General features: G+C 44.1%; 1 protein-coding gene across 1 annotated transcript in view; it reads left to right on the top strand.

Moving 5' to 3' along the window:
- Positions 1-26,814, top strand: part of STAB2 (stabilin 2) — a 165,980-nt gene extending 139,166 nt beyond the window's left edge. The window contains exons 57-69 of the mRNA XM_075007690.1: positions 391-495; positions 3,522-3,629; positions 5,549-5,742; positions 6,824-6,965; positions 7,400-7,533; positions 10,898-11,063; positions 11,287-11,393; positions 12,627-12,746; positions 14,367-14,525; positions 19,699-19,809; positions 22,358-22,486; positions 23,943-24,053; positions 25,581-26,814. Of these exons, the coding sequence (XP_074863791.1) occupies positions 391-495; positions 3,522-3,629; positions 5,549-5,742; positions 6,824-6,965; positions 7,400-7,533; positions 10,898-11,063; positions 11,287-11,393; positions 12,627-12,746; positions 14,367-14,525; positions 19,699-19,809; positions 22,358-22,486; positions 23,943-24,053; positions 25,581-25,631 (1,637 nt within the window). The 3' untranslated portion in view covers positions 25,632-26,814. The remainder of the gene's footprint in view (positions 1-390; positions 496-3,521; positions 3,630-5,548; positions 5,743-6,823; positions 6,966-7,399; positions 7,534-10,897; positions 11,064-11,286; positions 11,394-12,626; positions 12,747-14,366; positions 14,526-19,698; positions 19,810-22,357; positions 22,487-23,942; positions 24,054-25,580) is intronic.
- The last annotated feature ends 1,111 nt before the right edge of the window (positions 26,815-27,925 follow it).

Here is a 27,925-nt window from a genome sequence, read left to right on the forward strand (position 1 = left end):
CTCCACTGCCAGCCCTGCACCTGGGGTCCTGCCTATCACCCCACACTCAAGGTGCTGGTTGCCAGACCCCTGCCCACTGCTAGCTGTGGATCCGCCTCAGCCCCTTTTCCCCTTCCAGATTCCCTCTACCCCCCAAGGTATGGCCTGCTCCCAACCCTAGTTCTGTAGGGGTAGGGGTAGGGCAAAGGGACTGCCTTTCAGTACCCCCCACATTTAAAACTGTTTCAGTGCCACTGGATGTGTTATTAAACTGACACCAGTTAATTCATCTGCCTTCTTGTTAGCTAATGCTATATATAAAACCAATGACCTAAGTGACATTGCCCTAGGAAAGAACTTTCTTCTCCTAATTACTGTCCTGTCTGTGATCAATCTACATTTCTTTTACAGCCTGTGACTGCAAGGCCCATGGACAATGTGATGAAGGATACTCCGGATCGGGACAATGCTTCTGTGAAACTGGATGGACTGGTCAATTCTGTGAAACCAAATTAGGTCTCTGTCTTCTCACTCGCATCTGTAGTAAAGCAATAGGTCACAGCGCTCCGAGCAAGTTTAATTGAATCAGTATTTTTCATACACTGGATGTGGCCAGAAAGAGTTGTTAATTCCAGGCATCTTGCTTTATGCAGGATAAATGTTGAAGGAGAGTTTTGTGTTCAGTACAAGGAGGATTGAAACCTGTAGTGAAAATTATCTTGTGCTGCATTCTGCCATAGTCGGCACAGTGCCCAAAAATACCTGTGGTTCCTCTAAATATGAAGCTTTGTACACCTACTAGAGGACTGACTGCAGAATGTAGCAAAGGTGCACTCTCTACACAAATCACACTAACCCAGGCTCCCAGGAACACATGGAGGTGACGGGTCTGAGCCCTAGCCAACCCTATTGCTTCACAGTGTAGACGCAGCTCCACTGGGTTAGTGCTCCTGGAGTCCACCAAAAATATCCCACAGTCCTATGGGCCGCTTTTTGTGTACTCTGGACAGTTTAGAAAATAGTCAAGTTTTTCCATGCTGCACCATGAAAAAGGGCTGGTGCAGCCACCTTTGGGGAGACTGCCAGAGATATGAGTGGTTAGACTTGGACCCACATAATGCAGTATAATTGCTGGTGCCCCAGACTGGGACTCAGGTTCTAACAAACAGTTCCTAACCTATGTTTATAAGTAATTATAGATGTTCAGTTCCCTGGGTTAACAAATCCAGGCTATGCTAAATGAGCTAACCCCGGGCTTACCCTGCAGAGTACACAGATCTGTTGTGTGTGGAAACTAGGGCTATGTCTACACTAGCCCAGAAGATCGACCTTCTCAGGGTTGATCTTCTGGGGTTCAATTTCTGGTAGGGGCTCATGAAATCGACCACTCAGGGCTCGCAGTCGACCTCTGTTCTCCTCATGAGATACAAGGAGAAAGTCCCTTCTTCATTTCGGACAGCCAAGTAAGCCAAGTGCAGCTACATCAAGTCTAGCTATGCAATTGGTCCAGCTAGATTTGTGTATCTGCATTCGACATACTTTGGCTAGTGTAGACAGAGCCTAAGACGCCTAGATGAGGGGCAAATAGCAGCAGTGCACAGGAACTCAGCACAGAAGCTGTTCATTAATGTTACAGCCAGGTAAAAAAAGCCTGACTAGCCAGTGGCTGAGTGTCACTGATCTAGTTTACCCCCTGCTGTACAGCAGCAGTGGGGTCTGTGTCACATACAGGTATGTTTGTCTACTCTGGGATTGCTCAACGTGGGTGGCTACAGGGCTGCTTTAAGCAGATTACTCTGTTGTCTATGTGAGCAGGCAGCATGGTCCAGAGCAGTGTTTCTTAATGACCCATCTGGGGACCAGCGTCAGTTCCTGGAAAAGCAGCAAGCAGGTCCATGCTATTGAAAAGGTTGAGAAAGATTGGTCTAGCATACCAACCACAGGCCTGAGAAGTGAGATCGAGAGTTCCAATTTAGAACATAAGAACAGCCATACTGGGTCAGACCAAAGGTCCATCTCACCCCGTATCTTGTCTTATGACAGAGGGCAATGTCTGATACCCCAGAGGGCATGAACAGAACAGATAATCACAAAAGTGATCCCTCTCCTGATACCCAGTTCCAACCTCTGACACCCAGAGGCTAGGGACACCATTCCTACCCATCCTGGTTAATAGCTAATTTCAGTTCTCATAAGAAGTTGCTTACCTACTCTGCGTCTTTGACCTTATCTGTAAAATAGAGATCATATTTACTGCTCTACCTCCCAGCAGAGGTGGGTAAATAATGAATGTTTTGTGTCACCGGCAATTATGAACAACTGAGGGGTGGGAGGGTATCATTTTGGGTTGAACTAAAACTGAAATTTTAAGGAAATCAAAAAGATTTTTAAAAACATTTAATTTTCTGTAATACGAGTTAAGTAAATTTTGAAGCACAAACCCGTTTCAAGTTAAAAACTGAAGTATTTTGATAGTGTCAAAATGAAATGTTTTGTTTTGTTTTGTTTTTTCCTGGTAGACATTTAACCGAAACTGTTTGGAAAAATTGACAAAAATTCACAAAGTATTTTAGTATCATAGAAACTGCATTTTTTTGCTGAAAAAAAAGTTTCAATTAAAAGACAATTTAACTCTACCTCTCAGGGATGTTAACAGAGTTAATTATGTATTGTTTATAAGGTGCTTTAAAATATGAGCACTAGATGCCTGAAAAATATAATACAGGTTGAACCTCTCTAATCAGGTACTTTCTAATCTGGCATGATTTTAATTAGCCCAATGGCCACATCATGGGTTTCACCAAGTTTCCTGTGGTCCCATAAAGTTTGCTTACAGCCACCAGTCCTGGCTTTTAGTGTTCTGGGCTGGTTTTTTTAACCTGTAATTTACCTCTAAATGGCTTCTAAGAGCCCACTAAGCAGTGGAAGTGTTGGTAATGAGCTGGACAACATTGATTTCCCATGGTCCAGCAAATTCTCTCGTTCGACACTTGCCAGGACCTGAGGGTGCTGGACTAGAGAGGTTCAACCTGTACTGTTAACAGAAGATACGAAAACCATAGTGAATATTTTATTTAGATAATATCCCCTTTTATCATATCAGCCTATTACGGTAAGTGTACTTCAGATTAATGAAGATGATCTCTCTTGTAACTGATTAGCATCAAAGCGTGGCCCAGCAGATATAGTTTGAATGAGGCTTTGCACTCTGTGAGCTCATCATGCTGAAGAATGTCAAATCAGCACAGCAGCTTGTCCCTCTGCACTGACTTGCTGTGTGATCTGGAACACATCACTGCACCCTTGTTTGCCCATCTGTAATATGGACTAATGATACTCAACTTCCATGTAAAATGCTTTGAGATCAATGATGAAAAGCGTTAGATAAGAACTGGGCGTTACACTCTGTAGACATAAGACTTGTCCCACAGGTTTTTAAGTTAACATATACTGTATTCAAGTTTTCCTTTATTCCCTAGCTGACAGCACTTTTTTTGTCGTATGAAAAGTCATTTTGATCGGCTGTTTTACATTCTTCACAGCTTTGCCACCCGTGTGTTCACCTACTTGTTCCAGTAATGCTGTTTGCAAAGAAAACAACATGTGTCAGTGTAAGCCGTTTTATGAAGGAGATGGCATCACATGTACAGGTGAATTCATGTACAGCAGTCCCAGACCTTAACAGGTCTGTGTAATTAACTCACCCACCTTGGCTCTCCCCAGACATTGAAAGCAAATGTTGTTTGTACCTAGCCATTTGCTTTAATACATAGGACTAACGTAGGTGAAATGTTACCTATCCAAGAGGACACTGAACCAAAACTTGTAGTCTCAAGACTCTCAGAGGAGAGAGAGTGAAACAAATGAAATGTAGTTACAGGTTTTTCTTCTAAAGGGCATGGGATCAATTCATGGATGACCCTACTCTAAGGCTATGTCTACACTAGCAAGTTTTGGCAACAAATCTTGTGTTGACACCCAAAATGCAACAAAACAAAAAACACCAGAGGATGTTTGCACTTCCTCCCTGTCACCAGCTCATGTCCACACTAGGGGCACCATCATCAACAGTGTAAGCAGTGCATTTTGGGTACGTCGCCCACAGTACAATATTAGGAGAAGGCAGGGATGATCCTTGCGCATCCTGGGTTTCCCTTTGAGTGCTCCCAGAGCCGCCTCAGCTGCAGGGAGCGGCATCATGAGCAGTTCTGTAAGCTTTCCACCCAGCAGCCTGTTCCCCTCCCCCAGCAGTAACAGTCTGCATCATTCCACTGATTTTGTTTGTTTTTTCCCCCAAACGGATCATCTCGCTCAGCTGTCAGCTATCTCCCTGAGCTCTGAATGGGGAGGGGCACTTGCTTGCAGGGTAACAGAGCTGAAAACACTGAGCAGAGCCATCAGGGTAGGCTTTGTGGTATGCTGGTGGAAGCCAGTGCTGTCATTAAAACAGACAGCAGTCTACACTGGCTCATTTGGGGACAATAAAGAGAAGAGAAAAGGAGAAAAGTCAGCTGTAGAGGTGGAAGCTTTTCATTGCCAAAACTGGGAGTCTTTCCTGACAAAAGTCACATTTCAGCATATGCACTCTCACTGTTCTGTCACCAAAAGGCAGCTTCTGTGGACAAAACTTGGTAGTGTAGACAGAGCCTAATAAACCAGTTGAGTTTGGCCCTGGAAGATGATTTCACTGGGATTTCACGGGTATATCTGAGGGCAACCAGACAGCTAGTCTGCTCTGTTAAGGCATGTGAGACTTTGGGGGTTTTCAGCTTAATAATTCATTTGCCACAATCTTCCATTACCTGAGGCAAAGCAATTCTCTGGCAATATTAGTTGAGAGCTAGTCAGCCATTATTACTGGGACAGATCGTGTCTTCTGCAGACCCAACTCTGGAAGGTTCCTTCATGTGGAAAGGGGGTTTGGCACCATTGTCCACTCTTGGTTGTATGGAGGACAAGGGTGAATGCGCCCTGCCCCTCTTCCGTCCCAGAAGTCATCCAGAAAAGTTGGTGCATACCCACTTTGTATCAACCCTTCTATTATCCACCCCCAGAGCCGTTAGGAGTCACGCTGGCCTGGGTGGAATCCCTGCTAGAGTGGATCCCCTCATAGTACCAAGGGGCCAAGCACAGCCACCAGGAGCCAGTGCCACTGTGAGGTACAGCACATGTGTGGCCCTGGCCACTGGGGAATCTGCCACTCTTAGGGACAATTTTTGATGGGGTTGAGATCTGGAGATACTTGCCCTGCAGCCCTCTGGGATAATGCAAGAAATCTATAGTCCTCACAGAGGTTTCCTTGCAAAAATTTCCTTGCTGCAGCAGGAGGGGAAGGTCTGGGCCACTTTTAATGTTTTCTATTAGGGAAGCGCCCAAATCCCTGAGGAGGATTGGTGCCCCTTTTGTGAAAGCCTCTCCACAAATAGAGATAAGCTGAAGAAGCTTACAGCCTAGTCAGCCAAAAACCCCTGTTCCACTTGCTTCTAAAGAACCAGAAGTCAATTTCCTTGTGAAGGAAACACACACTCTAAACACTCACTAACTTACACCTTTTCTTTTTGCTTTGTAGCTGTGAATCTTTGTAAACAAAACAACGGTGGGTGCCACCAGAATTCAAAATGTACCCAAACGGGTATAAAAGTCTTTTGCAGCTGCCAGAAAGGATACACAGGAGATGGTCGTACCTGCCTTCCTATAAATCCATGTGCTGATGGGCTCAATGGTGGTTGCCATGAACATGCCATTTGTACAATGACAGGACCTGTAAGTTGAGGATGTGGGGGGTTAAAATTTGTCTTGGAAATCCTCACTAGGTTTCCAAGCCACATCCCAATGAAGACAACTGGAATCTTTCCAGTGATTTCGGTGGGAACGGGGTCAGACCACACCTCTCAAACATCCCTGACTTTGAGACACATCACTCGTTAATCCCAGCCTGCTTGTCATGTAACTTTGGTGTCCATTCAGCTTATTGATGGAGACTTTACTTTAGAAGTGCAGAGTGATGAAGCTGATGTTATCTACACTGAAGGAATGGGTCCCATAGACTGTTCAAGTATTCTTTATGCATAATTTGCTTATGCTGTGTTTGGGCCTTGGCAGGTTGAAAAGTATAAGGTGCCTAAAGGAGACATGTATGTGTTCCAACTGGTAAATCTCACTCGTCAGCCTGTTGCAATTAGTGGATTGTTAGATTCTTTTCATGTATTTATTTAATTGTATTTTGAGTGGATACCCTGCATATTTATTGTTATAATTCTTCAAAGTGTATTCTTAGTGGCTTAGGTTTAGTGGCTTAAGTGTGTACACTTAAGTGTTTTGCTCAGTAAAGATGAGCTGTGGTAGGTGTGTGAGGAGATTATTGAGTCATAACTTTCGCTAGTGGCACTTTAGCCAGTGCACATTGTGCTGTCGCAGGACTCAGCCTATAGGTTACAAGCTGAACTTCTTTATCTGGAACGCTCTTGTCTGGCAACATGTAATGCAGCATGGTTTTATGTAGCTGGATGACCACTTGCAGTAGGTGTGGCCAAGTTTCCCATGGTCCATAAAGTTTGTTTATAGCCACCAGTCCTGACACTCAGTGTTCTCTGGTGTTATTTAGATGTAATTTACCCCTAAATGTCTTCCAAGAGCCCAGTAAGCAGCGGCAGTGTTGGTAACCCTGACAGACAATCCTGGCCTCCTGGCAAATTCTCTCAGCTGGTACCCGTCAGGTTCCAAAGGTGCCAGATGACAGAGGTTCAACGTGTACTTCCAGCTCTTTAGAAAATGCTATTTTAAGTTGTCATTTTTATGTTTGTTAAACATTCTCTTAGGACTTTTTTATTCTCTCTCTTCCCAGGATAAACGCAAATGCGAATGTAAAAATAACTATGTGGGGGATGGGCTGGACTGCACTGTGATGCAGCTGCCGATTGACCGTTGTTTGCAAGACAATGGGCAGTGCCATGCCGATGCCAACTGTGCTGATCTCCATTTCCAGGGTCAGTATGCCAGGCAGACTCAGAAGTGGCGTGGTATAAAAAGCAAGTGGCGTGGGATCCATCCAGGTGGACTCCTGTGTCCATGTCAAGGGTCACTGAAGTGAAAGCAGTTATGCCCAGATGCATACTATGCAGTAGTTTGGCCCCAGTTCAATAGTCCACCCTGGACAGCAAAGCCTGTTGAAATAATGGGACGTATGGACATGCTTAAAGTTTGAGAATGTACCATAATAATTTCTGAGTTGGGACCATTAAAGTAAAAATTAAAATGATTCCAAAGGGAAGCATTACCCCAAGAGAGGCTTGTTAGTTACATACCACCTACGTTGCATGGAAATCCTTTAAGGATTATTCAATCTATTACAGAGCTGTCCACTTTAGGCCCAGATAGTTAAAATATGTTCAGGTATAATATTATTTATTTTTGCTTACAGATGCGACAGTTGGAGTTTTCCATTTACGTTCTCCCAAAGGGCAGTACAAACTGACTTATGAAAAAGCAAAGGAGACCTGTGCCGGTGAAGGAGCAACCATAGCAACTTACAATCAGCTGTCGTATGCTCAGAAGGTGACATAGTACTGAACTGCAATGTCAATGGACTCAGTTTGTGTGCTGTATGTAGTGGATGGACAAGGGTGAAACAGAATTGTAAGATGTAGTTATTTGAAAGTGGAATATGGGGGAGACAGTTGCAGTCTAAGGAGTGCAACTTCTTCGCTCTATGAGTAGGCTGGGTAGCATGAGATTTATTTTTATCTCAACACAAAGATTTTTGTTGATTTAAATTTTCACAGTTGTACAAAATTATGGATTTAAGCATTTTTATTTTAAATTTTCACTTTTATGGGAAATTATCGGGGAGAGAGTCAGACAAAATTATTTAATTACAGTAAGTGTTGAAATCCAAAAAGTTAGGTTTATAACCCTTAAAACACAAATTGCCGACATCATATGTCAAAAAGTGCTAAGAATATAATCTTTCATCAACAAGTTATTCCTGTTTTTAATATTCCTTAACTAGTCCATTTGTAACAAGCCCAATTCATAAGTCTAAACCTCTGGATTTTGATGCTACATTCTCAAGCAGCTTTTCTCTTACATTGTCTATCTGTAAATTTCAATTATCATTAATGGAAATATTTTTTCATCCATTTTGTGGGTACAGTGAAACTGACATTCACTGACATTTACCAGTAAAAATCTAAACCTCGCAGCCTGTCTATCTATGAACAAAGTGCTTCTCCTGAGTCAGGCAAAGAAATCTTAGGGCTTCTCTATATCTGAATGGCTTTTTTGTTTTGTTTATCGTTTTGTTTTGTTAGATAAAAAACTTTTTTTCAAAAAAAAAAAAAAAAAAAAAAGGGCATTCACACGGCCATGCATAAAATGTTGAGATAACAGGGCTTTTTCCTCAAAGTAATAACTCCAGCTCTGTGAACAACTTTTGTCGAGTCCCCCGCAATTCAAGGTGAAAAAGGAAAAGGTGTGAACAAAGCACAGTTATTATCAGCTTATGTGAAGGCTCCTTTTGCAATGCTGTGGCTGTGAACTGTGGCTGGGAGTTAGAAAGCTCTGTCTCACAATGCTGTTGCTGTGTGAATGTGATTTTTGACTTTGCAGTAAACCCTTGAAATGAGTGATTTCAAGTTGTGCTTAACTTGCATTAATGCGAGTTAAATGCAACTCAAAATCTGGCTCCCCCATCCTTGGCTCAATCCCCTTCCTCCCCAGCCCAGGTGACCCTGGTTCAAACACCCCCAGTTCACCCCCACCCCACACAACTCCAGCTCACCACCTCTGTGCTGGACTCCTACTTCAGCTCACCACCCCCCCACACCCAGCTCTGACCCCCAGTTCACCCCTCTGCCCCATGCCCAGCTCTGTCTCAACCCCTGCGCCCAGCTCCAACTCCAGCTCACCACCCCTCCCCCGCCACACACTCAGCTCCGACTCCAGCTCACTGCCCACCACATTCAGCTCTGGCTCACACAACCCCATTCACCTGGCTCCAACTCTGGCTCACCCCACCCCACACCTGGCCCTGGCTCTGTGTCTGGCTGTGGCTCTCCCCCCCCAATGCAGCCTCGGTTCACCCCCCACACCCTGCACAGTTCCAGCTCAACCCCCAGCAAAGGGCTGCACTGCCCCAGCTCGCCACCCCCACACTCCCCCTGCAGTCCTAACCCACCCCAGGCTTAACCCTGCCTGCTCCCCTCCCATGGCCCCAACCCACAGCCAGGCTTAACCCTCCCCAGCTGCCCCCTCAACCTGAGGACTTACCATTCAAAGGGAGCTCCAGGTGCTCCTGTGGCTGCCCCAGCTGCAGAACGTGTGTTCTGACAGGAAGAAAGCCCCTTCCCCCCCAACTTATGTGAAATTCGAGTTATGTGAGTGTGCGTGGGAAAGCAACACTTGCATAACTGTAGGGACTATTGTATTTATTTCAACTGTGTAAGGTCAAAAAGAGTATTGCCAAAAATATGCAGTGTAGACACAGATTCACTGACTTCAGATAGGACTTGCATATGCACTTGTCAAGGCAGGAGTTAGTTAGCTTTTTATCTGGAAGATAAAACCCAACAATGGAAATCAAAATAGGGGATTTTTTTCTCTTTACACGAGACCTAAATACGCAATGGGACAGTAATACCCTTAATTAATTATCACTGTGAATACTGTAGCTGAATCAAAACATTTAGAACTGTAGATTGCTTGAAAAACATCACTTACCTTGTTTTCTTCTGGCCAACTTTCAACTCCACGTCAAGCAGCTAGCCAATGTTAGAACGCCCATCTGTCAATGTTAAGCAGTTGCTTGAAACTTGGCAGTACTGGCAAGTAAAAAAGTATGTGCTGTACTAACTTTGTATCTGAGTCTACTTCCACTAAAATCAAATTAAAATGAGCAAAATTGTCATTGTTTTTAGTGGTAGTAGAGCAAGATTCTTCAGAAATCAAATTTTAGATTTTATTATACAATTTAATTAGACTCATTTTTAAGGAACTTATTATAGAATTAAGTTTACACTTGTTTTTCTTCAAACAAGGCTTTTCCCTCTCCCCACCAGCTGGAGTAGGCATAGAATAACCCTTTTTATTATTGTATATATTAAGCATGTTCTACCTCATGTATGGTTGAAGTCAGTCAGAGTTTTATCATTGTCTTTAATTGGGGGCCAAGATTTCATTCTGGATTTGTAAAACTAGTTTTAAATCCTGGGTCAAACTCATTGCACCCTAAATTACTTGACAGTTTCTTCCTGACTCACCCCTACTCAGAGTTCAAAAGGTAGCACCAAGGACCACCAGTTAAAGAAAAAAAGAAATACTTGCAAAATAAAGGGTTGGAGTGAGTTATGTGGAAAATTTTTTCTTGGTCACTAGAGAGGCCTGAACCAAAGACAAGGATCCAGATTTCTCTGGGCTTTGGGCACATGCTGCTCTGTACCTAAACAAAGTCATTCAGGCTTGGTAGCAAAACCAGCAATCATGTTGGCTTTGAGTTTATTCAACATTTATTATTCACATTTAATTGAACTTGTCAGCTCTTCTGTGTGGATAAAAAGGGTTCTCTTCAGTCATATTTATCTGGCTTTTGCACACCAAAGCCACCCAACTGCAGTTGAACACTCTTTCTGCCCTGCCCCGGCATTGACCTCTAAGTAGACAGACTCCCTGTACCTGGGACATCACCCGCACGGTGCAACGGTTAGTGCAGGACTGAGCTGAGTTGGACTTCACCCTGCTCAGAGAGACCACACAAAGCCAATGAAGAGCTGAAGCCCTCAAAATAGGATTTAGTAGGATTTATGAGGAATGTAGGTATTATGTTGTCCCTCTGTGGTAGGATGAGTTTCACTCACAGTGTGTTAGATTAGTTACAGTTCCATTTCTTCTGTGCATTGCTATGTGATGAATGTGTTGGTTACAGGCAAGATACCACTTCTGCGCTGCTGGCTGGTTGGATGGTGAAAGAGTTGGCTATCCAACTGCCTTCTCTTCCCCAAACTGTGGATCAGGATTTGTTGGAATAGTTGACTATGGGATTAGAGTCAATGTGAGTGAAACCTGGGATGTCTTCTGCTACAGAGTCAAAGGTAATAGTGCTTACGTCTAAGGTGGTTTGGTTCAAAAGACAGTAATGCATTCCAGTAACATCCATAAGCTGAAAGAGACCAGACCATAGCATTGGCAACAGGTTCTCTTTCTAAGCAAAGGAAAATTTCCTTGAACTGACAAATTATTTTTCTTCCACAGAGCAGCAGCAAATGTTCATTCTTGGTTTGTTATCTGATATGCACGTGCCTTTGTATTTTACAGATGTGAACTGCACCTGTAAACTCGGATATGTGGGTAATGGCTTCACATGTAGCGGGAACCTGCTACAAGTCCTGATGTCTTTCCCCATGTTCACAAACTTCTTGTCGGTATGAACTAAACAAGTGTGTTGTTCTGAGATGCAAACAAACTAAACCAAGTTTTATAGCCTAGCAAATACCCCACACGTCTATTGACATGTAAATGTCTACTTTATTAGCCCATTCTGGTCACGTGAAATTGGGCACATGGCTGGGTAACCACACTCTTCTCTTGCTAGATGAGAAAGTAAATATGAGCTTTAGAAAAATGTGGCATTAAAGCCAGAGGGTGCTATTTAAATCCAAGTTTTTAAGAATCGCTGCTTTAAACCAGGTTGAGACATTGTAAAAAGAATTTGAAAATTTATGCTTTTGAAGAATTTAGGATGAATTAATATGTTAATGGGGGATTTGGTTTGGGTGTTTTTTTTAATTCCACAACTGGTAGAATATTTTATTTGAATTTTATCAACTGCTAGAGGCAAAAGGAAAAGACTATAGGATCAGGGCCTTAAATTTCAAACCGTAAGCTACATACATAACTTGCCTCACAGGACCAGTGTAATTAACTACATCATGTGTTTAAAGATTGAGCCTGTGTTTCAGCATTTGAAGCATCAAAAGCTAAAATTATGTTCTTAATTAAAAACTTCTCTCTAAAGCTGTGTCTGCCTGGGAGCTAATTTCCAGCTGAGGTTAGCATACCCGCACAGCTCTGGGGGAGCTAGTATGCTAAAGGCAGCCGTGCTGCCTCAGATACATGAGTGGCAGGAGGAGGGCCTAAGGTTTCAGACAGGATTGTATTTGTGTGGGTAACCAGTCTCACTGCCTGGTGGCTACAGCTACACCATTATATAGAGCTGGTAGCATGGGTAAGTCTCCCCACCGTAATAATTACACCTCAGGCATATTCCCTTAGGCTGTTTCTACATAAAGGACCCAAAATATGCTAATGAGGCACATATGTAAATTCTGCACCTCATTAGCATAAGGTCACATGATTTGGCATCCAGAAGATGCTCTTCCAGACTCCACAACGGCGTGTAGAAGTGTGACCCTCAGGGGGTCTTCCGGAAGGAAGTCCTCCTGCTGCAGGCCCCTTCTTCCTGAAAATTTTCTTAGTGGAAAATTTTCCTTCTTTTATCTCAGTGAGATAAAATGGTTGTCACTTCAAAATTCTTTCAGTGTTAGCAAGGAAGTGCTGGGGGTTTTACACAGTACTGATTCAGCTTTTGTCACAATAACTGAACCATAATCCAGAGTGCCCTCAAATATGAACAAATGTGTTTTTTTTCTTTCTAGGAAGTCCTGGTTTACTCCAACAGCTCCATGAAAGGCAGGGAATTCTTGAAATACCTCACAAACTTGTCGACCCAGGCCACTCTCTTTGCCCCAAACAATAATGGACTACAAGAAAATGATGTGAGCATCTATTTGTCTTTTCCTTTCATGGTATCAGTGTTAGTAGCATCCTTCAGTCTACATAGACTGTGGATCACGCCCTTCGTAGTTCCATTTGGGATCATCATTTGCAACGTCGACTGTGACTGTGAAGCCCACACAAGAGTGACAGTCCTTGCTGCATCTGTTGCATGTGTAATGGGTGTCTGGCAGGTCCTTACTGTGCTTTCTGTGGGCTCGCTTCTCCTCTGCTAGCTGTCTGATCCTCATCTCGCCCTTCTGAAGGCCCTTGTGTAGTTCCTGCCTCCATCTGCTGCGATCATCTGCCAGCTCCTCCCAGCTGTCCAGCTCGATGTCTACCTCCCCGAGGTCCCTCTTGCAAACATCTTTGTAGCGCATTTGGGGGCATCTGGGAGGTCTTTTGCCAAATGCTAGCTCACCATACAGGATGTCTTTTGGGATACTTCCATCATTCATCCTGTGGACGTGGCCAAGCCAGCGGAACTGCCGCTGCCTGAGGAGGGTGTGCATGGTTGGGATTCCAGCTTGCTCAAGGATGGCAGTGTTGGTCACTCTGTCCTTCCATGATATTCCAAGGATGCTCCTGAGGCAGCGCAAGTGGAAGACGTTCAGCCTCTTTTCCTGGCAGGAGTACAGGGTCCAAGACTCACTGCCATAAAGGAGGGTGCTGAGGATGCAGGCTCTGTAGACTTGCATTTTGGTGTGGGTGTACAACTTGATGTTATTCCACACTCTCTCGCTGAGTCTGGACAAAGTTGTGGCTGCTTTTCTGATCCTCCTATTTAGCTCAGACTCCAATGACAGGGTGTCAGTGAGGGTGGACCTGAGGTAAACGAACTCGTGGATGACCTCTAACGTATAGTTGTCAGTGCTGATTGATGGAGGTTCAGCAACGTCCAGTGTTACATCATTCTGAACAGGTCTGCTGGAGACAAGTAGTAACTGTTCAATTTGAACAAATCTCAGGAAGAACTGAAAAGTCAAACAGTTTTAGTAGTTCACCAATCAGATAGGCAAATAAGTCTCTTCCCTGTGTTTTCTCTCAGGTACTTGTGAATGGAAGGTTGCATATTGTTTTGCTACTCAAGAATTTTTCATACTATGGTTTTTGTTACCACATGCCCAACTGCATCTCTACAAGTAGCTAGTGAAAGACAGTTGTGTGTAATTTTGTTATCTGGTATTTGTTGCACATCCATTCACAAGCGGCTATTCTTCTGCCTTATCACATTCTTCATCCTTTCCAATAAATTGTTGCTTTAAACTTCACTGGTGGAATCCTGGCCATTGACTTCCTTGAGGTCAGAAGTTCATCCGAAGGCCTGCATTACCACCCAGTAGTGTGCTAGGTGGTTTGAATCATTGTTTGAGCCTTCCAGGCTCCTCCCTGCCTGTAATAGTGCAGAAAAACCAGCAAGAAGGGGAATTCTTCTGTCTAGTTAACATGGTTTGTTTTGAGTAATACTCTAGGGCCAAAAGAGCCATAGGACTTTTGAGTAAGATCACTATATCAGGGAATGCAAACAGAGAATTTCAATATTTGCCTAGGGAGTTAGTCTAGCAGTAAAATCAGCTGGATAACTTAGACTGTTAAACATGTCTATTTTCCATCTTCTTTAGACGCTTTCTGGACGAGACATTGAGTACCATCTCTCCAATGCCAGCATGCTGTTTTTTGAAGACTTGACCAATGGGACTACTCTTCAAACAAGAATAGGGAAAAGACTCTTAATTACATATGGCATGGACCACTATTACCCAGTTCCAACAATGAAGAAGGTACCTGTGTTGAAGATAATTCTGCTCTGCTTAGTCCTCTCCTGCATCTTGTCCTTTGTCTTATTAGTAAGCACAGCAAAATCTGGCATAGCTTCTGGGAGCAGCAGCAAGCCTGGAGCCTGCAATGATTTTTGGTGCAAGTTCTCCAGCATTTCACTACAGCAGGGGTGGGGAACATTTCTCAGGTTTTAGGTCACATAAGTGGGAAGCCAACCCCCCAACCTCACCACCATCACCACTGATGTGGCCCTCAACTGTAGGGGGCTAGGTCTGTGAGGTCTGAGCAAGAGGAAGAGAGCAGGAGCAGGATGACAGTGGGGGATTCTGGGTGGGAGAAGGGGTGCAGGGTCTGGAAGGGAGGAGTCAAGGTGGGGGTGAGGAGTCTGGAAGGGAGGGGGCAGGAGTGGAGTGCATGAGGGGAGTCTGGGAGGGAGCGGAAGTGTAGGGTTTGGAGTCCAGGGTCTGGGTGGGAGGGGTCAGGATGGGTGGGAGGGTTCTGGGAGGGGGGTGCAAGTGCGGTTGAGGGGCACAGGCTCTGGGCAATGGGGCTGCAGCTTACCTTACCCCTGGATGCACATGGCTCTGTGACCTCTGCCTCTCCTGCCAGGCATTGCCCTCTGCTGCTCTGATTGGCCAGAATTTTCAGAGCAGACAGACGAAGCCTCCAGGCAGGCTGTAGAGGCGGCTGCTGCTCTCCCTTCCCTCCCCACAACTGGGGGAACAGCAGTGAGCAGCAGCGCAGCCCAGAGACGCTTCCTGCTCCCACAGCCCCTGCTCCACACCCATGATGGGCCAGATGCCGTGGAGGGGAAAAGAAACACTCAGGGGTCTGGATCCAGACAAGCTGTGGTCTGGACTCGGGCCCCACCCCTGCATTACAGGCTGTTGATAAGTTGCAGGAAGTTTGAAACCCGGGGTGTGGGGAGATGGTGCAATGCCAGTAAGGCCAAAACCATGTAATGGCACAGTGTGGGCATGACTCCAACTGGCCCCTCAGAGCAGTGGGACAGCTGGCACACTGTGAGAGGGGGCATGGTACTTAGTTTACTAGTAAGCAACATTCATAATTCCTGAGCAAAGTTTTTCATTAAAAACAAAAATAGGCCAAAACTGGCCTTTTAGCCTTGACATTTTCACAGAAACTTTGCGGGGGGGCAGTTAAAATATTTTCTGCCATTTCTTCAAAATGTTACCGCCCCACCCCCTAAAAAAGAAAAAAAAATCAAACATTTTTCTTACATTTTGGAAAACCCAGAGCTTTTCATTCACAATGAAAATGTTCACCTTCTGCCCCTTTCAAACGCTGTGTATGACAACAGCCTCCCCACAGCAACTCCCTTGTGCTAGACCCTGCTACCTGCCGGACAAGAGACAGTCCTGGCCCTAAGGAGCTTGTCCTCAAGGCAAGAATGTTGCAGACAAGCTCCCAGGGAATGTGTGGCTAGTATCCCTTGGCTAAAACAGAAGCGTGTGCTTCTGAGGAAGGTGACCCAGGGGAAATAAATGAGAACAGAGGAGAGGTGGAAAGTCTTCCCTTCCCCCATCTCCAGAACTGCCAGGAGTGTTGGTTACACCATCAGATGAGGAATTTGAAAATAAAATCCCACCCTCCATTCCACACTGCCACCCTGTTAGAACACACTGTAGCAGCTGACTCATTGTCTTAGCACACTACTCAGCTGAATCACTCAGTAAAATAATCTTTCCACTGCCGCTTTCCCCTTCTCTGAAACGTGAATTAGGAAATACCCAGAGATCTACTCGAGGGACGGGTTTGCGCTGCTTGAAAGCTGGCTCAGGAGGGGATAGGGAGATGTGTTGTGGCACCTCATGTGTCCAGCTAATTTGGAGCTCCAGGGGATTGCAATATACACCCCTCCCACCCTTCATTTCAAATCCCTCCAGAGAAAAATCATGTTATTTTCTAGTCTCCTTGATTTGTGTAAGAAGCACTGGAGGCTTCTCAGCCTGCACGTGAATGGGTGTGCTTCTAACATTCGAGTGCACTCTTATCAAGAAATATACTCCAGCATGCACAACTGTACCGCTGCAAAGGTGTCTAGCCCTTTAAAAGAGATCAGAGGGATGTACAATGGGCGGGTGCATGCTTACGGTGTGAATCTTCAACTGGCTGAGTTAAACAATCTCCCTCCTCCTCCAGAGAGCTTTGATATTCCTGGTTCCCGCAATGCCCGAGGCCCGTAAGAGTTTAACTGTGCTCTCTCCATTCAGCTAAGCACTTGCCCCTCTCCAGGGCAGTGGCACAGATCAACAATGCACTTTCATGGCTTTATGAGCTTGGCCCACCAGTGCTCATAAAAGTAAGGAAGACTGAGACCATAACAGACAGTGGCAGTAATACTGTAGTGTTCCATTGATACTGCCTGTTTCACTTCTTCCTTCTGGTGGCAACATGGCATTTGTGTTTGCGAAACAAAAATGCTTGAATTTAATCATTGAATCTGTGGCACAGATCCACACATTCACATGGGAGGGCCCCTGCCTAGGGAGTTATTTGGAAGCCAATGACCTGCATCCAAACGCCACCAGGACGTAGAAACCGATGTTCCGCAGGAAGCAGCTGAGCCCATAAATTCTTTCCCTAGCAACTTTCATGCTGCCAGGAGACACTAATAGCTCAGAGTCCTACTTGGTGGCTCTCACCATCTCGTATGTAGTGCAGACAACAAGCCAGGTGCTTCTGTTCTACGTAGAAAAGGTGGATTTGCTCACTGTTGCCACAACAAAGAAGTTACAACCTACTCGCAAGCAAGACCATTTGCCCTAAATCTTATATAAAATAAAATGCTTTAGACATGGTTTGACCTGGCATGTGTGTCACCGAGTGTGGGGGAATCACTGGGCCCTGCACCCTCCTCCACAGTCAGATCTGACTCTTTGTCAGCAGGTAGAACAGAAGGTTTATTAGTCAACAGCATAGAACAGATTTGTCAGCACAGAAATCAGAAGCAATCGGTACAATCCATCTTGGGAAGAGGGCCTTAGAGTGGGCCAGAGTCCTGGCTCTGGCCCTTCCCCCTGCCTGCCAAACCAGCTGAGACTGCCCCACCCCCAACAGCCCCACTTCAAACCAAACTAGCCAGGTACCTCCTCAAGGGTTTGTCGAGCTTTGCAAACAAAAGGTGTCACCTGGCTGCAACCCCTCCCAGGCTCAGGTTACGAAGGACAAGGTCACTGTGTACATGCTAGAAGCTATCACACCCCCAACTCCCATCACCATGCGTGGGAAAACTGGGAATCTGAGGCACACAAAGGCTAACTACAGGACAGTAGAAAACACATGCAATGTAACAAGGGGAATAAAATTCTCACACTCCCCACTCCATAACAATGTATTTTTACAGAGATTAGAAAATGGGTACAACGACAGTAGCCTCGGCCATGCCCCACCAGCCCATGGGCACGGCTCTGGGTAAGAGAAGCTGTTTGCAGCCTCCTGATCTCGGAGCCAAGCCGAGACCTGTTTGCCACTTGTGTCACTGAGAGCAGTCCCACCCCATCAGCCACAGATTGTCAACCCCTGCACCCGAAACTCCCCTGGCACAGCTCCATGGTGTAGGAAGCGGGGTGGGCGAGCTCTGCCACAGCTAATGATTCCTCTGCAGTGGGAGAATCACCAGATGGGGAGCTCCAGCTCCGCTGCGTAACAGAAGCAGGATAAAGGGACCAGACGGAGGCTCAGGATAGTTGCATAGGGAGCAAGAGTTCAAGAGGAGTTTGCCAAATGGATTTAGAACAGGTGGGAATGACTGTGGGATGGGTTGATCCACATCCCATTACTGTTCCCTTTAACACTCACAATTGATCGTCCAGCTAGAGCCCCAGGAAGCAGTGACAAACTACTGCCACCCCATTCCTGTTCCATGGCCTTTGACTGGCTGACAGGTGTCAGTGACACCAACAAAATAGCATTTAAAGGTAGCCTCAGCAGAAAGACAGAAATTGGTGAGCACGGAGGTAAGAATGCTCCTGGCCAGCGCTGAAATACTATAATATGGCCAGAAGGAAACAGCTGCTTTCTTGCTGTCTGTTTTGCTCTTTGCTATTGAGTTAAGACTGTCAATTTCATAAATCACTAAAAACATAACACTAGGGCTGATCCCCATTCTGACACTCCGAGTGCAGAAAGTGGAGGCTTGCTAAAACCTTAAAAAAATAACTTGCTTCTGTAGGTTCTGCTTAAATAAAACTCCCAAAAGTCAAAGATTTTCTGACCCTCAGGGGATAATTGCCAACCTCACCAAGTGGAAAAACGCAGGAAGACGCCTGGATATCTCCCTCTGGGAGAACCCCAACCTTCACCCTTTCCTTAGAAGATAGCTTGGAAACAAAGAGCTGTAATCTGACAGCTGACCCTTTTGGTCTAAGCAGGCATTCACATAGACGCTCTTCTAGGACACAGGAATCAAATCATTGACTTTAAAAAGTAATTCAATCACAAAAGATGAAAAAATACCAAGAAAGTAAATAAGCATACTTGGTTGCTAGATGTAATTAAAACAACTAAAATTATTGGTATTAGAACACAGAGAATTACTCCCCTGTGATTCACTTAGAAGTTACAGAGTACAGGGAAAAAATACGTTAGTCAGCCTACAAGTTTCACACCAAATCCAAAATAAAATTAACCTGATAGCATCCAACTAAATATTTCCTTTCTACCTACAAATCTATATGCTGGTTATGATGTGGCCAGGATATTTACTGGATTAAGTTAAGATCAATCATTTTGGTCTGTCTTTCTCTGCATCAGCCACACAGAACAAAAACCTTCCCTGAGCAGGCAATTGTTTCATTTCAAAAGAGACTCTCTTTCATCTCCTTGGCTTTCCTGGCTGCCCCCCACCAAGCCCCCCTGCCTCTGGTTTTAACCCTTTGCAGGCATTCATTTATGACAGAGTTTGAGTGACAAATTAATTTCCTGGTGTTGTCCATTCCTGCATTCCCACTCAGTTGATTAGCTCTGGCCCAGAGGCTTTGAGCAACTGTAAGGCTGATGTCCAATAACAAGGCAAGGTACTTTAGGCAAATGTGTAATTACACAGAAGTCGCCCTCTTCTAATCAGTGAAAGAGAAATAAATTTAAAATACACTTTGTTCCTGAAGTCAGGAAGGTCAAAACTCAGTTCCTTTTGTTCTTTTTCTTTGTTAGAATGAAACCAGATACGTGGATGGAAAATCTATTCTGGAATGGGATATCATTGCTTCTAATGGAGTAATCCATGTCATTTCAGAGCCTTTAAAAGCTCCTCCTCTACCTCCTGTAAGTATTTATTACATCATTTGAGAGCATTGCTGACAGTTGTGAATAACCTGTTCATAAAACATCTTCCTGTAATTCCTGAAAAGTAGCCTGGCCTTTGGTATCTCAGGTTTTCTTCCACAATAAGGACAAAGGTTGAGTTTAAAACTCAAGGGACAGGATTGCTGGTAGATGTGGTCAACGTTTTTCTGAGAGAACAATTTTCTACTGGAAAATGCCAATTTTTGACTGAATCAAATGATTCTGTGAATTTGTCAGTTCCACCAAAACCTTCTATGGAAACTTTATCTTGTATGAGGTTCCCCTGGTCTGAGGCTACATGGAAAGCTGGTTTGGTATATCAGAAATTTTTGAAAAACTCCATTTTGGTTCTTCTAAACTAGAGTTCTTTGAAAGTTTCTGTCCTAGGGAAAACTTCACATTTCTGGGATTTTTACTGTGAGTCAGAACAAAAAACTGAAGTTTTCTACAGGATGAAAATTCCAATTCCTGCACAGTTTTGATTGGCAGATTATCGCCACAAATCATACCAAGATAGTAGGTCTCATGAGCACAATAATACATAAAGCCCTGCAAATCCACAGATGTCCACTTTATACCCAGAGTTATCCACATTCATGGATGTAGTTATCCACTGTTCATTTTTGCAGATGCGGATACAAATTTTGGGCTCTGCTTATACTCTCCTCACAGTGGCTGCGTCTACACGTGCACGCTACTTCGAAGTAGCGGCAGTAACTTCGAAATAGCGCCCGTCACGTCTACACGTGTTGGGCGCTATTTCGAAGTTGAAATCGACGTTAGGCGGCGAGACATCGAAGTCGCTAACCCCATGAGCAGATGGGAATAGCGCCCTACTTCGACGTTCAACATCGAAGTAGGGACGTGTAGACGATCCGCATCCCGCAACATCGAAATAGCGGGGTCCTCCATGGCGGCCATCAGCTGGGGGGTTGAGAGATACTCTCTCTCCAGCCCTTGCGGGGCTCTGTGGTCACCGTGGGCAGCAGCCCTTAGCCCAGGGCTTCTGGCTGCTGCTGCTGCAGCTGGGGGTCCGTGCTGCATATACAGGGTCTGCAACTAGTTGTTGGCTCTGTGTATCTTTCACTGTTTAATGAAAGTGTGTCTGGGAGGGGCCCTTTAAGGGAGCGGCTTGCTGTTGAGTCCGCCCCGTGACCCTGTCTGCAGCTGTGCCTGGCTCCCTTATTTCGATGTGTGCTACTTTGCTGTGTAGACGTTCCCTCGTTGTGCCTATTTCGATGTTGGGCTGAGCAACGTCGAAGTTGAACATCGACGTTGCCAGCCCTGGAGGACGTGTAGACGTTATTCATCGAAATAGCCTATTTCGATGTCGCAACATCGAAATAAGCTATTTCGAAGTTGGGTGCACGTGTAGACGTAACCAGTGTGTGCAAACTTGGCACTTTGTAATAGTCTGAGCACAATCCCCCTAAGAGGTTGTCTACACATAAGGGCCACATCTATACTAGCAAGTTCTTTCAAAATATTTTTTGAAATGGGTTCTTTTGAAATATCCACAAAGCTCCTATACACACACAATGTTCTTTCAAAATTAAATCTAAAAATATGGTGCTCCTTTCGAAAGTGCTCTTCCACTCCTGTTTCAGGAAAAGTGCCTTCTTTTGAAAGCATTTTTCAAAAGAAAACGTGTGTAGACGCTCCAGAGGCCCTTTATTTCAAAAGAGCAGTCCTCATGGTGCCTGATTTTTCGATCCCTGGTCCATTCTTTTGAAAGAGTGGGGGCCGTGTGAACGCTCTCTTTCAGAAGAGCAGATCACTCTTTTGATCCACTTTTTTGTGTGTGAACAGACTTTTGAAATGAGTTCTTTCAGAAGAGATCTTCCTGAAGGACTTCTTTTGAATGATCCCTGTAGTGTAAATGTACCAAAGTTATACAACTTTAGGTATAGTTGTACTAGTTTGACCTTCTCAGTCTAGTTATAGTGGAACAACCCCATCTGGTATCAGTACAATTAGACTGCTATAAGCCTTTATAATGGTGTATCCTGTCGCAGTACAGAAAGGGGAATAAATTACATCAATATGCTGCATCTTTCTACTATATAACTGCGTTCACATTAGGGGTTATCCTAGTGTATTTAGTTAACAGTTCACACTCCCAGGTAAGTTACGTTAGTACAGAACCTGTGTGTAGACCAGGACTGTATCATTCTACTCCCATACTCTTACCTGCCTGCAAACTATCAGGAAATGATTGCGTTTGCACCTCAACAGAAACAACTATTGTCTGACCATGATTTTTCAGAAGAGGGACTCTTCCCTGGGGAAAGAAATCACTGGATCATCAGTGAGCAGCTTTGTATCCTATTATAAAATGTGGGCTTGCTCTAACCTATGTTTGTGAGGTTCTGAAACAAAAGCGATTCAAGAAAAATTAAACTGGAGGCAGCCTCCTACCCAGCCCTCAGCAGCTCTACAGAGCACAACATTTTAAATTATGGACTCCCACTACAGAGTGATGCTCAGACCTAGCTCCAAACTCTCATTCCTCTCTTTCTCTGGTCAGGCTTCTCTCCATGCTGGATTTGGAACAGGAATATTCTTTGCCATCATCCTGGTTATTGGAATCTTGGCTTTTGTTGGGTACTCGTACTTTAGATTCAAGAAGAGAAATATTGGCTTCCGGTATTTCAAGGTAGGAGGTGGTTGAGTGTGAAACTGAATCAAGATGGGGTCAGCACCTTCTCATGCCCACACCCTTTACAGGCAGATGTTTGTGTTGGTCTTCAAAAGTATCTTTCCTTGTTACTATGCTAATTAGTAAATATGCTTGCTTGCTTCCAGCCACCTCCCAGCTGCCTCTGTGTGTTGGGTCAAAAACTCTGTTCCTGACAATTTAAAGTCTGTGCCAAAACCTGGAAAGAGGCAGTCTTTTCAAACCATTGTGAGGCAGGCAGCCTGGCCTGTGCAAACCAACAGCCTGCACAAGGAGCCTCCCAGTCTTCCTCCTTCCCTTGGCCCATTTACCTCAAAACAAGGGCAAGAGACATAGTCTCTGGAGTCAGGAGAGAGCAGGAGCCTAAACACAGAGGTGGCAGGGCCAGGTCCCATACTACACAACAGCAGTCTTGAGTGAGCCCGTGGGTTCTGTGGGGATGCGGTGTGCATGCTGACCAATACACCACGGTGAAATGGTGCTTGCCTGTGGAACAGCCCTTCCAAGAACTTCACGGCCACAACCACAGCCACAGTCTGGCTAAGTTTGCATTCTACAGCAGCCCTGCCGCAAGGTCCAACTTCTCCAACACACCCAGACACTCACTGCAGGCCATTAACTTGGAAGCCAAATTGTGCCCACCAAAGTGCATCACCACCCAATACCCCCATTCTACTGCCCGCAGTCAGGCTAGTCCTGGGCTTGTCCAGCGAGCATGTTTGAAAAGAGATGTGGCAACAAGAAAATTAAAAACAAATTAAAGCATTTGCTCAAGTCAGAAAAGTCAGCTAGCTACCATATTGGACGTGGAGCCAGCCAACACTGCTTAGCTTTGCACAGCACCTTCCTAGGAAGCAATCCAGCAACAGAACTGTTCAGCATGAGATACGAAAAGATTTGGAAAAAAAATGTGGAGGGAGGGTCATGTAAAAGGAGCTATAAGAAAATCCCTTCCTTCTCCCTCTCAGCCCCTGGAAACAGCCAGTAGTCCCTGCTTATTCTGGTTCCTGCATAACATCAATAGTCATTCAGGATAGTAAGAAGCATATTGACCAAGGGAAACCTTGATATCTGCATATTCTGGTAGCATCCAGAAGCCACAGGTGAGACTGGGAATTCCTTGTGTTGGACATGGTACAAATAACCATCCCCCTGCTAAAACATCTGCAATCTATGTCGGGAAGACAAGCAGTGAGGCGGGAAAAAAGGAGCATAGAAGTGAAGCAATTTGCCCAAGATCATACAGCATAAGCCAGCAACAGAACTCAGATCTCCCAAGTCCAGCTCTGGTGCTCTAGCCATCAGACACCACTGTCCCCAACCCCCACCCCATGAATTGTTTATACATGGCACAGTCAATGACCTGCTGAGTGTCTCATTTGATAATCTAGTAGCCAAGTGATGGATATTAAAGAGGTGTTGTGGTTTTATACAGTCAAAAGAAGACATAGATGTAACGGCACTCGACAAGCCTTCAAATATCACAAATCCCTCATATGAAAGTTCAGCTCCTCCGCTGCCTGAACCAACCTACGATCCTTTTTCTGTAAGTTTTTATTTTGACTTTGGGGACTGTGATACTAGCGTAAGACCGTGAAGATGGAATTCTATAATGAGAAAGCACCTCGCTGAAAGTCGGGAAGAGGAGTCTATTCTTATAGTAGAAGTAGTAAGCGTCTTCCACTCCTACATCTTGGAGCATAGGCCATTAACAACCATTTGCCAGCATCCCCCATCTTGGGCTAACTTTTCCAGTTCTGAACAAGTGTATCCCATCTTTTTAGTGTCTGCCTTCAGGTCTCTATGCCTGGTGTTTCTTGGGTGCCCTCTTTCCCTTTTCTCTTGTGGGTTGTGGGGTAATAAAAATTCCACCATTGCTACCAGTGAGCCAGCGCCACCAGTAGCAACATTGGTCTAGAGTTCCATTATTTCTTTAAACTTTTTGATACCATGGAACACCAAACAGCAATATTTTTAATGCAGAACACTTACTAAACTTTTCTTAAAAAAAACCCTGTTCTCAGACTCCAAAAAAATCCAACAGCAACATATACAGCACAACCAAAATGAAGTAATTTAATCGTGTATCATAGCAATAAAGAAGTAACATTGATTCTGGTTTTAATAACAGAAATCATATACCAGCAGTGTATTTTTCTAAATGCTCACAGCCCACCTGTGCATTGTTCACAGAACACCATTGCTCCATGGAGCCTAGTTTAAGAAACACTGCATTAGACTACTCAGCAGCACCTAACCCCCCCAGATCTAGCTCTAGAAAACACAGATGTTAAAATGCTGGTGGCTGCTAACTTTATGCAAACACTTCCATAGCCCCATCCTCAGTTGTTGCTTGAGTGGTGTGCAAAGGGCAGGGGGGAGGTGGGAAGGTGGAGGATGTGTGGAAGAGGCCTTATTTTTAAAAAAGAATGTTTCTTTACCTCAGCTGCAGACATCTTGTAGCAGTGGCTTTCATGCACTGTGACCCCCTGTAAAAGTAAATATTCCTATAATAAAACATGCTTTCTGCTCTTGTATCAGTTAGAGGGACATTGAGCAGCATTTCACAGCTTGGCTGCTGCTACACTCACAAACGTTGGCTGTAGCAAGGGGACTCAATTATTTAGGGCACTGTGCACTCCCTCCCCCACTCCATAATTGCAGAGAACAGTTAAACAAACTGAAGACAGGTGGGGTTAGTCCCTGTGGCACCAACTGAGCAAAGCACTTGAGTGTGTGCTTAAAAAATCCCATTAATTTCAGTAGCACTAAAATCTGAGCTTTTAGGACTTTGCCAAACTGAGGCCCTTATAGGGCTGGCTCAGGTTTCCTTAGGTCCTTTCACCGTGGCTGAAGCCAAACAGCATGAAGCAGTACCACTCCAGATGCAGGATGACTGAGGTTCGTGGGTGGGGAAATCGTGCTGAGGAGAAATCTGAAATGCAGTTTAATATTTGTACTGGGGTTTGGCTTGCTTGATGCACATGCAGCAGACAGAAAAAAATATAGAAATTCAACGTCAGGGAAGTTATAGACTGGACAATATTAGAATCTGATGATTTATATTTTATAGGACTCTGATGAACAGCAGCTTGTCATGAGTGGGCCTCACGATCAGTTTTGAAGACTGAAGTTGGACTTATCAGTGAAAAACGTATCTTAACTACCTTATGCATTACAAGGGCAAACTCCCCACCTTTGATACTCACAGGAATGAGACACATCCTACTTAATTTGCTTCATTAACTGGTCTTACTACTGACAGGTATCCTGTTCTCCTTCCCTCTGCCCTGCTATATAAACCTTGGATTCTGTTTTTCTTCTCCATTTTTCATCGAAGAAGTGAGTTTTACCCACAAAAGCTCACGACCTAATAAATTTGTTAGTCTCTAAGGTACCACAGGTCTGTTTGTTATTTGTGAAGCTACAGACTAACACAGCTACCCCTCTAAGCCCTGCCTAAGCATTTCAGGGAAAAAAAAGACCTTCTATATATTATTTAAAGTATGTGTTTAAAATGCAATCTGGTGTTTGAAATATGGAATTTGCTGACAAGTTGGTAGCATATAAGGAATATCAAGCTCAATTTTTAAACAAATAAAGAAGTAATGGAGATATTCCTCTGCCTAGGAGACACTTAAAGGTTATTTCTTTTTATGGACATAGCAGTTGCTAGACAACAGCCCACAATGATTTACAGCAACAAAGGGTCCTGTGGCACCTTATAGACTAACGGAGAAGTTTTGAGCATGAGCTTTCGTGAGCACAGACTCAGTTTTTCAGAACAACACATGGCTTGATTTACAACACCCATCCTTCTGTAAAGAGATCAGACTGCCTCTTAAACACATAGTCCCGATGTCCTTATTTGGAGGATGTACTCTGGGTTTACTACTCTTGTAACTTCTACCTAATTTTGTTTTGGTGTTGAACTAAGACGTGGCTTACAGGGAGCAAAAGCAGCAAACGTTGCTTAATAGTATTAAGATCTTCATTTTAAAAATTGCTAAATCTTGTTATCAAACGTCTTCCTTCTAAAAAGTCAAGTAACTGTAAATGCAAATATAGTATGTCTGGTTTGTCCACTCTGAGCCATTTATAGATTCTGTCATTGTTATGAACAAGAAAGACATTGTAAAGTAATTAATGAGTACTGCAAGTTGTGTAGGACTTGAACCTTGTTTCATGCTTTTATTTCAAACCATTTTTGTGCAGAACAGACATTCAATTTTTGCTTACTGCCTGTTTTGTCTTTGTTGTTCACCTTTCAGTGGTTCGCGTTGCATAAAATAGTCTTCTGCCCTGTCTGTGTCGTGTGTTTCTATGAGTTACACAGGAGATGTAAATTTTAAACGAACAGCAATAGCAGCTGCTGTTTCTGCATGTCCTATATGAAAATAAAGGAAGGGATTTAAGGGGGAGGTAGGGAAATTACGTATTAATGCTGCAGCAAGTCTCCAAATGACTGGAAACCTCAAGAAGAGAAATCTGTGTTTGTGATGGCAGTGGTGGTAACATATCACAGCAACAATATAGTTACTAGCATTTTCTTTCCTCTATTTTGCAACAATTCAGTTTTTGTGCAGCACAGGATTTCTTCCATATAAATATCCCAGGATCTTTTAAGCAATACAAGCAAACCTGACCAGTTACCGTAATACAGCCTATGTCTACAGTGCAATGTAACACCTGCAGCTGGACTGTGCCAGATGACTCGGGTTTTGGGCTGAAGGGCTAAAAACTTTAGTGTAGATGTTCAGGCTGACACATACAAAATGTGGATGTAGGCAGACCCCCAGAGGCACAGCGCTTGTTGATATAGTCAATCTGTTGTGAGGGATTCTAAGTTTATAAATGACTGAACAGTGAGGCAAAGGCTAAAGTCATTTTCATGTTTACCCCCTTCCTTCTTATTCTCCAAATACACATGGTTTTTACTTAAACTGAATTCTTAAAATATCTAGGACAGTTTTTCTACTTGGTGAACCTGGCTAATAAGCTTCCTGCCGCTCTCTTCCAGTTGTCAGAAAGATTAAGGCTCTTTAGGGACCAGATAATATGCACACATTTATTTTTGTATCAGTCATTAAATAGTCTTCACATAAAGCAACATTTCTGATAGTTTCTTAGACAAACTGTTAATTTTTGGGCTTCTGGTTTAGGTTAAATATAGACAATTCACCTCTCTAGAGTTCATTTGAAATATATTCCAGAAATCAATAAAGACACACTGCATTTTAAACATGCTATAAAAACCACATGAGAAAAGTGCGTGGCAGTGCTCATGAAGGTAATTAATACGGGAAGTAGGAAATACACAACTCAAGAATGCTAAAGCAATTACAAAAAAATCAAAAACATTTTTAAAGTTAGGCTGAAACAGGAAGAGTATTCGAACATTGAAGCATATTCATGTAT

This window comes from Carettochelys insculpta, chromosome 1, assembly GCF_033958435.1.
Source record: "Carettochelys insculpta isolate YL-2023 chromosome 1, ASM3395843v1, whole genome shotgun sequence".
Lineage (NCBI taxonomy): Eukaryota > Metazoa > Chordata > Testudines > Carettochelyidae > Carettochelys > Carettochelys insculpta.